This window comes from Rhinoraja longicauda, chromosome 26 (assembly GCF_053455715.1).
Source record: "Rhinoraja longicauda isolate Sanriku21f chromosome 26, sRhiLon1.1, whole genome shotgun sequence".
Taxonomy (NCBI): Eukaryota; Metazoa; Chordata; class Chondrichthyes; order Rajiformes; family Arhynchobatidae; genus Rhinoraja; species Rhinoraja longicauda.
In genome coordinates, this window is record NC_135978.1 from 15,158,048 (window position 1) to 15,173,725 (window position 15,678).

A 15,678-nucleotide genomic window follows, 5' to 3' on the forward strand; every position below is an offset into this window, starting at 1 on the left:
CACCTGTACTAATCAAGAAATTGCCGGGCACCAGCAACTGTGATATATCCTCTCTTCCCCGCCTCTCATCATCCGTCTTTCTTTCCCTCAGCTGACCGAGACGTCCTCTCGCTACGCCAGGAAGATCTCTGGCACGACGGCCTTGCAGGAAGCTCTCAAGGAGAAACAGCAGCACATCGAGCAGCTGCTGGCAGAACGAGACCTGGAGCGGGCTGAGATTGCCAAGGCAACCAGCCACATCTGTGAAGTGGAAAAGGAGCTGGCAATGCTGAAAGCTACTCATGGACAGGTACAAAACCGAACAGCGCTGCCACCACTGGTTTGCATTCTGTCAGATGGCAAATGGTGTGGGTGTGTTGATTAAAGAGCTATCAACGAGGCAGCAGAAAAAAGGTGGAGTCATCACACATCCATTGTGTTGCAAAAAGTTTCAATTAATGTGGAATTCTGTGGAATTCTCTGCCTCTGAAAGCAGTGGAGGCCAATTCTCTGGATGCTTTCAAGAGAGAGTTTGATAGAGCTCTTAATGACAGCGGAGTCAGGGGTTATGGGGAGAGGGCAGGAACGGGGTACTGATTGTGGATGATTAGCCATGATCACATTGAATGGCGGTGCTGGTTCGAAGGGCCGAATGGCCTCCTCCTGCACCTATTGTCTATTGTCTTTTCTCATTGGAACAGAAAAGCCACGTGATTCATGGTTGCCGAGATCTGCCATTGATTCTGGATAACAGTTGGGGTAGACAAACACAGGTGCACATAGAAACACAGGTGCACATAGAACCTGCATCTATTATCTATAATATATTATTGTGTATCAATTATATCTTTCAAATAAAATGTACTGTTTTGATTAAATTAAGTCTTGAAATGAAAGACTCTGGACCTGGCCTGATTCTGATCTATTCAAAAGAAATCCCCAGGTATTTTAGTGGCATCCATTTTATTGTGAATTGTTTCTCAACAATGCAATTAATTTCGACAGTTTAGCTAAACAACGTCATTATTTAGGGAACAATCCTTTAGTGGCACTGAAAATATAAGTTTCTTAAAGTTACTTTTTATTTTGAAGATTGGATTGATTTGGTTTTCTTAAACTGACCTCACAATCTACATTGTCTTTTATAATGACATTGCTGCAGTCTTGTCTTTACAGTTGTAGTGGGCATGGTATTTGCAACTCTTTATTAACTTTTTTTTAATTATCAAAAAATACTTTATTCAAGAAATAAATATATACAAAATATGTTCCTTCCAAAACTCCACCCGACATTCTCGGAGGCTCTTCATACATTCAATACGCCAATGACCCAAAATTACCCCCCACCCTTGCAACTCATGTGGCCCACTGGCGTGGAATCCCTTCCCTTATTTTGAGGGGCGTCGCCACCATACCCTGCCCCCAGTGTCCAGTAGCGGAAGGACCCTAGACTGTGGTCCTCCCCCACAGAGCCTTGGCATTGGCTGCACCAAGCTTCAGTGTGTATGAACTCATCTTGTTCAAGGTAACTGTTCACAGATCAGTAACTTCAGACCTGAATGAAACGATGGGCTTCCTCTTTTTTTACATACCTTTGTGACAGTGACTGTTTAAAGAATACTCCTTGAAATCCAATTGCAAAATGCTCATTTTTACAGCAGTGTGCAATTGAAGACTGGTCTTTTTCTCTCTGGAATGAAACACAATAATGCCCATTTCTGGGTCCTTCTGATTTAAACTGGGGACATGAGTTGCTCTTGTATGGTTGGCAAACATTTTTCCCATTTCAGTCATGCACAAGATGTTCTTATTGCCCACTTGTGCCTTTTAGGGCATTGTGGGGGGAACTTAGACAATTGATGGATGCTCCCAGGACCCATCGCGAGTAAGTCCTTAATTAATTTGGGCTCTCGACCCCCACCACAAAGCTGCTGCTCCAGTTTTTTTTGCAGCCCTCATCTGCCTTAACAGTGATTATTCCCTCAAATCTCCTATCCCTTGACTGCCCAGCAAAAAGCTTCCCTCAACACATACCCATCCCATCTCCTGACTCACTGTTCCAAAAGCACTCAAATGGAGGTTTGATTCTCCACTTCCCCCTTCAATCCCCACCAGCCACTTAATCTGATTACTAAACCCAGACACTCATCCTTCTGGATGCTAGTCTTGCCTTGTCCCAAAATCCCTATGATGATGATCATCATCACCTCCTATTGTCCCACACCTTGGACCAGCTCCCCTGAACCTAGCCTCTCGCAAAGAGTGACAACTTAAAATACAGTCCCATAAGTCGACTCCAAGGGCCCAAATTCATCTCCTATTATTTGCTAGGTACAGTATAAGTAGGCCCACCTTTTCTATCACAATTTCAAAATTTATTGTATTGTTAAAAATATTATTTGTGAGGTATTACATGTACAGGCCTGAAAGCTGAAACAGCAAGAATGTTATTGTTCAATTGTTGGTACATTTGACAATAAAGCATTCTTGACTCTTGCTTTAGTTCCAGTGACTTCAGTGGTGTGGCATGTAGGAAATGTGTTGCCAGTGGCATAACACAAGGGACAAGGCTCATTTCTATACACCCCTGGTGATGCCCAGTGTGTTTTTCAGCAAGGTCTCGTGTCCATATCAATGGAACCACTTGGGCATAATGGTCACTTCCATTTCCATGCAAGAACCAAAAGGTGCAAGCTGTACAGTGGAGAGGTGACTTGGTTTTATTTTTCTTCTTGCAGTTTGTGGCAGAGACTGAGGGGAATCTTCAGGTTGTACGAACCATGCTGAGCACCACTGAAAAACAAAAACACGAACTGCTAAACACCCTGGAAGAGGAAAAAAGGTAATGTGAACTGTGGAATCAGGGGAGAGTGGTAACTAGTAAATTGAGGGGGGGGGGGGGGAGGAAAATAAAGAAGGTGGCATATGTGGGGAGGAGGAAAGGTTAGGTAAAAGAAGACCAGAAAGTCTAGGAAGTGAGGAAGAAAAAAACATATATACAAAAACTCACGTTTGTTTGTTCCTGAACTACAGCCAAAACAGTACATGATTGCGTGACAATTTTAGGCTCACCTTACTCACCGTCGTCCCTTTGGTGTTAATGGAAGAAGTTTCATTGAAATCGGTGTTATATTTTTTAAGTTATTCACATTTTAAAGTTTAAATGTATCTCCTAGGGAGGGAGGATAAGGGGGGTTGAGGGGGATGGAGTGTGGGGGGAGGGAGTGAGGGGGGGGGGGGGAAGTAGGGGGGAAGTAGAGGGTGCTGCACCAATGCAGGAGAGGTTTGGGCCCAACAGGTCCACTTGGTCTAGTATGTCATAAAATCAGAAGCCGCTCGAGGCTTCCATAATATAATATTTAATTACTGCTTCCTTTAATAAGATATGCATTTGTGTGATTACACGTTCAAAGTAGTGAGAAGATCAGCAGATTTTCTGACAGGAAATCTATAACAAGTGTTGTGCCGCAGGGACTGGCGCTGGAACCTTTGTTGTTTGTCATTTATATAAATGACTTGCACGCGAATGTAGCTGGGCTGATGTGATAAATTTTAGACAATGCCAATAATGGATGGAGTTATTGATGATGCAAAAGGTTGTTTAAAGATATGGGAGGACGTTGATCAACTAAAAAGTTGGGTGGTGTGGTGCCGATGGAACATAGTTTATTGTCACTCGAATAGAAGTACAGTGGAAAGCTTTTGTTACGTGCTAAACAGTCAACGGAAAGACAAAACATGATTACAATCGAGCCATCCCCAGTGTACAGATACATGATAAAGGGAATAACGTGAATAAGGTCTAGTGCAAGATAAAGCCTATGCACTTAAGGTATTGTGTACAGTTCTGGTTGCCATGCTACAGGAAGATCATGGCAGCAATGGCGAGACCATGGAAGGGAATCACCAGGAGATTGATGGGAATCCAGGGTGGTGGTGAAAAGGAGAGATTGGATCTATTCTCACTTTAACATAGGAGACTGAGGAGTGAACTTTTAAGTTTACAGAATTATGAGAGGCATAGATAAGATAGATAATCAGAATCTTTTTTTTTTTCTGAAGATGGGGCAGTCTAAAAATTAATGGATGCTGATTTAAAGCGCAAGGAGAGAAATTCAAAGGAAATCTGAGATGCAAGTTTTTCCATGCAGAGGGTGGTACATGTTTGGAATGAGATGCCAGATCAGGTCATGGAAGTAAATACTGTTGCAATGTTTAAAAGGCATTTGCACAGGTGCTTGGATGGGAAAGGAGCTGAGAGACACTGGCCTAATTGGGCAAATGGGATTAGCATATGGAGGCATCACAGTCAGTGTAAATGAGGTGCAACAAAAGGGACTGTTTCTATGCTGTAGATTTTTAGGATTCTATACTATATCAGACTGACCAGAGGGATGTTTTCTCCACAGCTACTGTAATATTAGTTTAGAGATGCAGAATGGAAACAGGCCCTTTGGCCTACTGAATCCACATCAACCATCGATCACCCCTACACTAGTTCTATGTTATCCTAGTTTTGGATCCTACACACTAGTGGCAATTTACAGAAGCCAATTAACCCACATGGCGAGACAAAACGTAGATTTGGTGACCGTTTCGCTGAACACTTGTGATCGGTCGCCAAGGCCTATGGATCTCCCGGTTGCTAACCACTTTAACCACATCCCATTCCCACATTGACCTTTCTGTCCTGGGCCTCTTCCATTGCCAGAGTTAGGCCACGTACAAATTGGAGGAACAGCACCTCGTCCTCTGCTTGGGTATCTTACAACCCAGTGGTATGAACTTTGAATTCTCTAATTTTAGGTAGCATCTACAAACACCTTCTCCTCCTTCCTCCACTAAAATCCCATTAACCAATGCTACGGGCCGCAATGATGTATCCCTCTTGGGCTCAACCATCTCTAGCCTATAATTGGCCTATCGGGGAACCTCCGTGCCTTGGGTCATTAGTTGCTGGCCCCGATTTGTCTTGTTTTTTTTCTCAGTCATCCGTCCAAAGAATGGTTGTGACCCGAAATGCTATTTTCTCCAGAGATGCTGCCTGACCTGCAGAGTTACTCCAGCATTTTGTGTCTATCTTTGGTATAAATCGGCATCTGCAGTTCCTTTTTATTACACGAGGAAATTACCTGATGGGTATATACAATAATGGTGAGCATTAGTAGGGCAGATAGTCAGAAACCTATTCCTCTGATAGGGATATCAAAAGCAAGAGGGAATGTGTTTAAGATGAGTGAGAGGATGTTTAAAGGGGATCTGAGGGCAAATTTGCTACCGGTGGAGGTGGTGGAGGCAAATGCATCATATCATTTAAGAGGCAATGAGAAAAGCATTTGAAAAGGCAAGGCATAGAAGATATTGTCCCAGTGTGAATAAATGGGATTTGCAAAATATTCCATAGTGTTGTGGTGGATTGAAGGGCACGTTTCTTTGCTGAATGGCTATCCCTGGTCTTTCACAGTTAACTATGATTTTGATATATTGAAACCCACAGCATGGAAACAGGCTTTTGGCCCACAGATTCACCACCGACCATCCATCAGCCTTTAACGCTATTTCTATATTATCCTACTCTTCCATCAACTCCTTACATATTGGGGCCAATTAATCTGCAAACCTGCACGTCTTTGGGATGTGGGAGGAAGCCAGAGCACCCGGAGGAAATCCACGCGGTCACAGAGAGTAGATGCAAACTCCACATAGCACCTGAGGTCAGGATGGAACCCGGGTTTCTGGTGCTGTTTGGCAACAGCTCCATCAACTGCGCCGCCATCTCCAACATTTTCTGAAAATATGTTCTTTGCTAACTCTCTGCCTCGAGCAAATTGTGTTGCGATGTTTGGATTTGTCACACTGTAGTCGGTCTAATATTCCCGATTGACTAACTTTAACTTTGCTCTTTTACTTTCTTGGTTAACAGGAAAATAGAGGATCTCCAGTTCCGAGTGGAAGAAGAATCAATTACCAAAGGAGATTTGGAGGTAATCGTGTTGAACATGGGCACTGTGTTTGATATCTTGATGTTGAAAATACATTGGGCTCTTCATCAATAAATCCAAACTGGGAAGCAAAACTTAACTTGTGTTGGCCTTCTGGCATTTCACTAAACTGTAGCTTCCCCAGTTTCAATGACATTGGGTGTGGATGGTCTGACATTGATGCATGGATTGATCAATGAATTGCTAGCTATGCAAAGGGATTCGTCAGCTGGCTGTATTCAGCTATCCTACCCAAGCTATACACCTTTGCATTAAAGATCTTGAGGAACTAAGCAGTTTAATTACTTGAAGGTTAAGGGTTTGGTAGATTTTCAGTGCCAAACAGTTTGCTAAATTTGCTAACGGACTGTAAATTGGCAAATTGTATTTGAAGTAAGCAAGTTGTGGAAACTTTCAGTGCCTGGATCAATTAACAAAATACTGAGCACCTAGTAATAGTTGTTTAATCCCAGGGTTCAAACAGATGAGTTGATTCCTTATAATTTGATACCCGTAAAAATAGGACTGGTAAAAGTATTTTGGCATGCCTTGTACATGATGAATAGATGCTGGAGAATCAGGAGTCAAGCCATTCATTACAGGTCACCAAACTTCTGTTATGCTGTTGTGATCACAGTGTCCCACCTGAACAGTGGTGAGCTCAGTACGGTGATGGTAATGCCATTGTTTGCCAGGGGCGATTAGAGGTGTTTTTATTTGGATCAAACTTTGCAGTATTTGGTGAGTAAGTGTTGGTGTCAATGAGATGATCCATCACTTTGCTGATATTAGGAGTGGACAGCATGCAGTAATTGACCAGATCAGATTTGTCTTGCTTCTTATGAAATTGTTGTGTAGACAAAGATTTGTACTGGAGCAGCTTGGCTAAAGTCTTCAAGACTGCAGCCAGATGTTTCAGGATCTATAGACTTTGTTGCAGCTGTGATCATTTCCTGGACCGTGTTGAGTACAAACATTACTTGGTACCTGTCAGACTATCATAAATGTTGTGCAGGGTTTGTTGGATGTGAGTATGGTCTGATATTTTTTTTGAGAAGTTGTGAATAGAATTGTACACAGCACTCATTAGGCTCAATTTCCTTTCTGATAGAGGGAAGGACAATGATGAATCAGCTGAAGGTGCTTGAACCCAAGACTCTTCCCCCACAGCTTTGTCCTGGGGCATCCCGAGATGCCTCCAATGTTCAACACCATCTAATGAGAGGTTTAGTTTAGAGATACAGCGCGGAAAGAGACCCTTTGGCCCACAGAGTCTGCTACCAGCGATCCCTGCACATTAACACTGTCCTACACACACTAGAGACAATTTACAATTGTACCAAGCCAATTGACCTACAAACGTGTACATCTTTGGAGTGTGGGAGCAAACCGGAGATCCCAGAGAAATCCCACGCAGGTCACGGGGAAAATGTACAAACTCGGTACAGACAGGATTATAGACAATAGACAATAGGTGCAGGAGTAGGCCATTCAGCCCTTCGAGCCAGCACCGCCATTCAATGTGATCATGGCTGATCACTCTCAATCAGTACCCCATTCCTGCCTTCTCCCCATACCCCCTCACTCCGCTATCCTTAAGAGCTCTATCCAGCTCTCTCTTGAAAGCATCCAACGAACTGGCCTCCACTGCCTTCTGAGGCAGAGAATTCCACACCTTCACCACTCTCTGACTGAAAAAGTTCTTCCTCATCTCCGTTCTAAATGGCCTACCCCTTATTCTTAAACTGTGGCCCCTTGTTCTGGACTCCCCCAACATTGGGAACATGTTTCCTGCCTCTAATGTGTCCAATCCCCTAATTATCTTATATGTTTCAATAAGATCCCCCCTCATCCTTCTAAATTCCAGTGTATACAAGCCCAATCGCTCCAGCCTTTCAACATACGACAGTCCCGCCATTCCGGGAATTAACCTAGTGAACCTACGCTGCACGCCCTCCATAGCAAGAATATCCTTCCTCAAATTTGGAGACCAAAACTGCACACAGTACTGCAGGTGCGGTCTCACCAGGGCCCGGTACAACTGTAGAAGGACCTCTTTGCTCCTATTCTCAACTCCTCTTTTTACGAAGGCCAACAAGGATTGAACCTGGGTCTCTGGCGTTTTAAATCAGCAACTTTACTGCTGTGCCACTGTGCTGCCCTAGATGGGAACCTCGCTAATGAAATGCTCCCCTTAATTCCCATTGAATTCATTTCAACATGGGCATCTTGAGGTTACACCTGGTCACACACTGTCTTGATGTAAAGGACAGTCATTCTCACCTTGTCTCTGGGATTTAGCTCCTTGGTCCATAATTGGACTCAAGCTGCGGTGAGCTCTGCAGGCAAGTGGTCCCGGTGGAACCTAAACTTTGCAACCCATGTCAGTAATTGGTGAGTAAGTGTCAGTGTCAATGAGATGATCCATCACTTTGCTGATATTGGGAGTGGGCAGTATGCAGTAATTGACCAGATCAGATTTGTCTTGCTCCTTACGAATTGTTGTGTCGACAAAGCGCCCCTTTTGTACTGGAGCAGCTTGGCTAAAGTCTTCAAGACTGCAGCCGGATGTTTCCGGATCAATAGACTTTATTGCAGCCAGTCCACTTTACAATCTCTTGATATAATACGGAGTAAATCAAATTGGCCGAGATGGACTGGCACTTCTGACCTCATTTGGTGGCACATGGTTCAACCGTATCTTTGCCAGAGAACAGTGTCGTTAACAATTGGAAGGATTCACTCCGCCCCTTCCATTAGCTGTTTAAGTCACTGCTGGACTCTCCAGTCTGATCCGAGCTCTCATCTGGCCTGTTGTTGGTTTCTCCAGCGATGCTGCCTGACCCGCTGAGCTACTGCATGCAGCATTTTGTGCCTACCGGTTGTTGGTGAGGTGGTCCACATCATGCCCCCTTTCACCACTACATCCTCAGGACTCCACCATGGCAGTGCTGCCAAACCATCCTTAATGATGTACATTGAAGCCTCCAACCCAGAGTGCTTTCTGTGCCCCTGATGCTGTGTGCTAACGCTGATCAACGTGGAGGAGTTCTGAGAGAGGACAAAAGGTAGTAATCAGCAGATAGTGTCTGAGTTTGGGAGGATGCTATTCAGCCCATGTTATGACTGGCTCCAACTGCTTCGATTAGTCCCATCTATCGGTCTACAGCCCTTATAGCTGTGGCTCTCCCTGTGATCATCTAGCTATTTTTCTTTTAAAAATGTGGTGAAGATTTATGCTTCCACAATGAATTTCCAGATGTTCGTGAGGAGGATTTTCCAGGCTTGAGTGAGTTGCACGAGCCATTGCATTTGAATCCCGTATTCATGTCAACGCTGAATGGTCTGTCCCGCTTTTATTCCTAATAAGGTTTGTCATGGTCTGATTCACCGGCCCGCTGAGCCATTTCAGAGGGCAGTTAAGAGACGACCGACCGCAGGGCTGTGCGTCTGTTGGCACTAGTGACCAGCCATGTAGTCGGGTGCATTGGAATGTATCTACGACGTGCCTGTGAATTGCTGCCACTTCCTTGCAAGAGCATTGAATAGTGCGGCGTCTCAACCACATTTACTTCTGGGCTCCACTATTTTTAGACTTTTGAACAAAGGAGGTTGTTGCATGGTAAAACATCTCCAGTTACATCTAACACTTTCTGAGCTCTCAGGCTTCCCTTGCCCACAGTGAGATCCATGTCTGCCGCGCACATAAAGCTGAAATCAAAGTTTGGTGTTTACATCAAAACTTCAGGGTCTGTTGTTCACTATAGTTCCTACAGAGTTAGTGAAGTAAGTCTGCCTGCAGACTCCAAGTGTGATGTACAATCCTTTTGCACTAGCCTATACATTTCTGTCTTGCCCCAATAGATATTGCTCCACTTAAGTTGGAGCAATGTCCCATCAAAACACCAAGTTAAGCACTAAACATAACGTTCATTGAAAATGGGGTGGGGACAATCCTGTTGGAGGTGACTCTGAGTTGGTTTGATTCAAATGTATCTACGGCTCAAAAGCTGATCCAATCTAGTCATGTTAGTAAGAACTCAACCAACCATTTGTTGTTTCCTGAAGCTTTTAACTTGTTGCCAGTGGTAAATGTAGGGACATCTTTTGCATGAATCGATAAAAATGTGCTATTTTTGTTCGGCTGTCAGGAATATTTTGTAACGTTAGTGATAAGTATTTATTCTTTAATGTCTGTCCATTGGCAGTGAACTGTTTACCATTATCTTTCTTGCAATATGCTATCATTTTGATTATCTAGGTGTGCAGTTCTGTCCCTGCTTCTTCACACCTCCCCATTTCCCCCTTCCCCTCCTCCATTAGGTTGTGATGACTTCTTTTTGCTTGCAACACTGCGTTACGGTTTACTCCAATAGACAATAGGTGCAGGAGGAGGCCATTTGACCCTTCGACCCAGCACCGCCATTCAATGTGATCATGGCTGATCATTCTCAATCAGCACCCCGTTCCTGCCTTCTCCCCATACCCCCTGACTCCGCTATCCTTAAGAGCTCTATCCAGCTCTCTCTTGAATGCATTCAGAGAATTGGCCTCCACTGCCTTCTGAGGCAGAGAATTCCACAGATTCACAACTCTCTGACTGAAAAAGTTTTCCCTCATCTCAGTTCTAAATGGCCTACCCCTTATTCTTAAACTGTGGCCCCTTGTTCTGGAGTATGAAGTGTGCAGGAAGTAGCTCCTCTCTGACCCCGTTTGAGGGAAGCCTCCCCATGTCTGTCCCTTCTGTGATCAGAAGGAGTAGCACCCTCATTGTGGAACCTTCCGGGGGACTGATGTGGTGCCAAGCAACGCTCATTTCCAGCTTCTCCACAGTCATGCGGTAATGGGTCACAATGAGGATCTTCAGGAGTACTGGGTTTCCAATCTCAGTTTACAGTTGTGGGGAACTCTGGGTGTTAGCCCAGAGAGTTCTCCCGTTGGTGGGAAGACCACCAAAGATTTTCTGGGTAGCCTGCAGATGACTGGAAGGATCATGCGATCAGCACGAGTTGATGAGTTGCACAGAGAATGTTCTACTCTCTGGAGAACTGCTTGGAATAACTGATGCATCTTCCAAAGGCTGAAACGCAGAAGTCTTAATCTAGCTTCAAATGGCCCTTGCTTTCCCCCTCTCCATCCCCTCTCCTTCCCAGTTCTCCCATCAGTCTTACTGTCTCCGACTACATTCTATCTCTGTCCTGCCCACTCCCCTGACATCAGTCTGAAGAAGGGTCTCGACCCGAAACGTCACCCATTCCTTCTCTCCAGAGATGCTGCCTGTCCCGCTGAGTTACTCCAGCATTTTGTGGCTACCTTCGATTTAAACCAGCATCTGCAGTTCTTTCCTACACAGTCTTAATCTAGCATTTAACTTTCTAACCCCATTCCATTTGTTTTTGCTTTCTCTAGCTCTCGCCCCTCGCCCTCTCTCTCCCCCCTCTTGCTCTCTCTCTCTCTCTCTCTCTCTCTCTCTCTCTCTCTCTCTCTCTCTCTCCCTGTTGACTTTATTGTGCTGAGCTATTACAGCCTGTCTCTCTCTTTCTCTCTCCCTTCCTCTTTCCTTTACATCTTCTCCACGCGGAACTAACAGACTCAAACAAAGTTGGAGCATGCCCGTATTCGGGAGCTCGAACACATCCTGCAGCTGGAAAAGACCAAAGCTGGAAAACTCCAAAAGGAGTTTGAAGACACCCGGGTAAAACCAGTTGATGTGGCCTTCTGCCCACCCATCATAGCTTGCCTGGGAATGGCTTGGCTTCACATGAGCTTTGTTTTCATTTTCAAGCTGATTGGGTTTGATTTGTGCCTTTCGCTTTGCTTTGGGCGATAAATGGTGAGGTGTTTTTGTTGTTGTTGTTGTAGTTCTGTGATTGCGAGCCTTTTTGTATCTCTGCTTGGCAATTGCTCTGCAAAAGCTTGACACATCTTCTAATTTGCTAAGTGTGTGTTAGGAAGTTGCCTGTTACGTCCGTTGGCTCTGCCTGTGGCATCGGCTGCGTGTGAAGCAACAGGATTTGTGGCTTTCACTTCAAAGATGCTGGTTAATGCTATTTTTGATGAAAGAATTGTTTAAATCAGATTTAGTCTGAAGAAGGGTCTCGACCCGAAACATCACCGTCCCTTCTCTCCAGGGATGCTGCCTGTCCCCGCTGATGTCATGCTGCCTGTCCCCGCTGATGTCATGCTGCCTGTCCCCGCTGATGTCATGCTGCCTGTCCCCGCTGATGTCATGCTGCCTGGCCCCGCTGATGTCATGCTGCCTGTCCCCGCTGATGTCATGCTGCCTGTCCCCGCTGATGTCATGCTGCCTGGCCCCGCTGATGTCATGCTGCCTGTCCCCGCTGATGTCATGCTGCCTGTCCCCGCTGATGTCATGCTGCCTGTCCCCGCTGATGTCATGCTGCCTGGCCCCGCTGATGTCATGCTGCCTGTCCCCGCTGATGTCATGCTGCCTGGCCCCGCTGATGTCATGCTGCCTGTCCCCGCTGATGTCATGCTGCCTGGCCCCGCTGATGTCATGCTGCCTGTCCCCGCTGATGTCATGCTGCCTGGCCCCGCTGATGTCATGCTGCCTGTCCCCGCTGATGTCATGCTGCCTGTCCCCGCTGATGTCATGCTGCCTGTCCCCGCTGATGTCATGCTGCCTGTCCCCGCTGATGTCATGCTGCCTGTCCCCGCTGATGTCATGCTGCCTGTCCCCGCTGAGTTACTCCAGCTTTTTGTGTCTATCTTGAGCAACAAATACATCTCCAATGGTTGGTCACAATGACGAATTTGTGAAGAAAGATAATTTAGATTTGCTTGTCACAGGATTGAGAGGAACAGTTGTGGATATTCACTGTGGGAGCAGCATCATAAAAACGGAGGGGAGGAATTGCTGAATGCAGGTGGGACCCCATAAACATGGAAGGACGAGTATCCCCAGGGAAGAGGGGTCTTGGAGTTGGAGGTGTTTTTGAGTTTGGTTGGGGTGGTGGGAGAGCAATGGGGGGAATACTGTCAGCACAGTAGACCTGCTCTGTAGAGGCAGTCCGGTAAAAAATGACAAGGTTTCCAGACCTGAAATGTCCCTATCCATGTTCTCAGGAGACGCTGCCTTTTCCCGCTCTCTGATTCGTTTGTAAATCAGCAACTGCAGTTCCTTATTTCTACATTACGTTTGAACTGACTTGCAGAGATCTGACTTTACCCAAATTCTCCCATACATTTTAAAAGCTTTTTTTTCCAAGTTTGTAATAAGGATGATAAATATTTAATTCTACGTGTTAATGACTGGATCTGGTATATATTCAATTAGTTTAATTCTGAGTTTAACTGTTAGGGAAATTATTAATGAAATTAAATTATTGTAAGGGGGTGACTATTGCATCAGTAGCCACAGAAAACTGACTTTAGGAGGCATTGGCCTGTCGGTAGTTTTCATAACCCAGAGAGTCAATTATGTCAGACAGTATGGAGACAGGCCCTTTGGCCCAATGCTGATTAAGATGCCCCAGCAAAGCTAGTTCCACTTGCCCATGTTTGGGCCATATCCCTCTTAACCTTTCCTGTCTGTGTGTCTGTCCAAATATCTTTTAAATGTTGTCATTGTACCTCGGCCTGTACCAGATATCATCAACTTGGGTGGAGAGCTGGGGCTCTTTCCATTCCAATCCAGTGCTTTAACCTATTCCCATAGCCCCTGTTTCTCTGTCCTGGGAATACTGTTCTGGGTCTCTTGAACTAATCATTCCATTCAAATATGATGTATAACTAATGATTTTGCTTAGTAACCGTACATTTTTTTAAAAAAGGTGCGGGCTAGAAAGTAAGTACATCAATGATGAAGCATTTGTTGGAGGCAATGAAAAAAGACAAAGAGCAGTAGAGAAAGAATGAGAGAGAGAGATAGAGAGAGAGAGATAGAGAGAGAGAGAGACTGGGACGAGAAAAACAAATGTTGGAGGGCAGAGAAGATTTTAAAATGAGTTGCTTCTTTAACATAGCATAAAATAGCACACATTACTGGAGAAGCATACCTCCAGAACATAAACATAACAATTGAGTGGAGAGAAGATAGAATGGGGCCTTTTGCTTTGTCATGTACATTGGTAGAGGCATAGTATTAAGTTGGAGTAGTTGCACTATGACTGCATGAGCTATTCATGATACTTCATATAAAATATTGGAACATTAACCATAGGATTGATAAACGTGGGCCTGGGGAGGCTGTGGCAAGGTCTTTTTAGGTAACGGGAGTCCGTACAGAGAATCCTTTTGTTTAAAGAAGAACACTGGAGAAGATCCATTAAAAAGTAGGAAAGATTTTCAAAATTGAAGACTGGCCAAAAGGAAGTCAAGAACGTGGAGGAGAAGGGGCAGATATTTTTTTAATTAAAGAATTCAACTGAAATGGTTTAAATTTGTGTAAATCCATAGTTAGACCACATGTTGTACAAGTTCTAGTTTCCGTCTTTAAACAACATTGTGGGACAGTGGGAGTAATGATTAGATTTTACACCTGCCAACAATGACCACAAAAGAGAGAGGTAACCCAAACAAGACTGTTCAGTTTCTGAAAAGCTTCAATCCAGTGAACAAAGGGAAGATGCTTCCACATGGTTTAAACCAGAAAGGCAGAGAGTAAGAAAATGGAAATGGTGGCTCATAAATTCGAAGGGGAATTTAGGCAAAATGTCATGACCCGAGAAGTAGTTAGACTCTGGAACTTTGCCTATCAAGTGAAAATGAGACAAAGGTCATCGAAGCAAATTTGGGGAAGCTAGATAATCAGAAGAGGGGGTATGGGGAGAAGGTGGGAACGGGGTACTGATTGAGAATGATCAGCCATGATCACATTGAATGGCGGTGCTGGCTCGAAGGGCCGAATGGCCTCCTCCTGCACCTATTGACTATTGTCTATAAGAGGGAGTCGGGGTTAGGAGACTATGCTGTTAGGGTGAGATAAAGAGGATAAATGGGCACTTTTATGGAGCAAAACCATCGGCACAGATGTAAATAAATTGTTTATCTGGGATGTAAATAAATTGTTCTTTATGGAGCAGTGGAGTCATTTCCCAGATCTGGCTTTTGAAATGGATTACATAAAAGGACACTGCTTCCAGTCAAGGGATGGAGCAATACATTTGCAGACATACACTGGGAACCAGAGATAGGAACAAAACTATCAGAGCAAACATCCTTTTGCTCTTCGTTTCTGCTGCCTGCTCTTCTCCATTATGTATTGTCTCAGAATCCGCCTGTTGCCTTTTATATCTGAATCTCATCTGGTCTCAGTCTTGTTCATTCTCCCGATTTTGAAATCAGTTTTGGTCTTTCATTCCTGGAGGGTTTTTTCTGTTTCCTGGTTTCACTCCCTCAGTCTCTCACCGCACCATCTGGAGGTTACAATTACAGTGTGAACGGACAATGACACATAACCTTAGAGTGATCTAGGTTGCTAATGTCAATGTGAAACCCTGATAATGTGCTGAGATGGTGACCGTTATAAAGTAAGTGGGGACTTGCCATGGATGGGATAACTTTGGGATAACTGCTAGCGATTTTACGTCACTGACTTAAGTGTGTTCAGTGCAACAGAACAAAGACCATCAAATTGATTGGGTACAGTGAAACTATTTTGCAACAGATGTACTTGCATTGTGCGTACTAATTGGCAGCTTACTAAGCACCACGCTAAACCGTAGTTCTTAACTCTGCTCTTACTATAATTAAAAAA

The 15,678-nt window shown here is 44.5% G+C and overlaps 1 protein-coding gene across 3 annotated transcripts in view; it reads left to right on the forward strand.

Moving 5' to 3' along the window:
* clip2 (CAP-GLY domain containing linker protein 2) overlaps window positions 1–15,678 on the forward strand; it is a 107,622-nt gene that overhangs the window by 56,884 nt on the left and 35,060 nt on the right. For 2 of the 3 annotated variants that reach the window (XM_078422475.1, XM_078422474.1), the window contains exons 6-9: window positions 92–289; window positions 2,718–2,821; window positions 5,903–5,963; window positions 11,551–11,655. In XM_078422475.1, the coding sequence (XP_078278601.1) occupies window positions 92–289; window positions 2,718–2,821; window positions 5,903–5,963; window positions 11,551–11,655 (468 nt within the window). The remainder of the gene's footprint in view (window positions 1–91; window positions 290–2,717; window positions 2,822–5,902; window positions 5,964–11,550; window positions 11,656–15,678) is intronic. The other variant, XM_078422477.1, reaches the window with a different exon arrangement.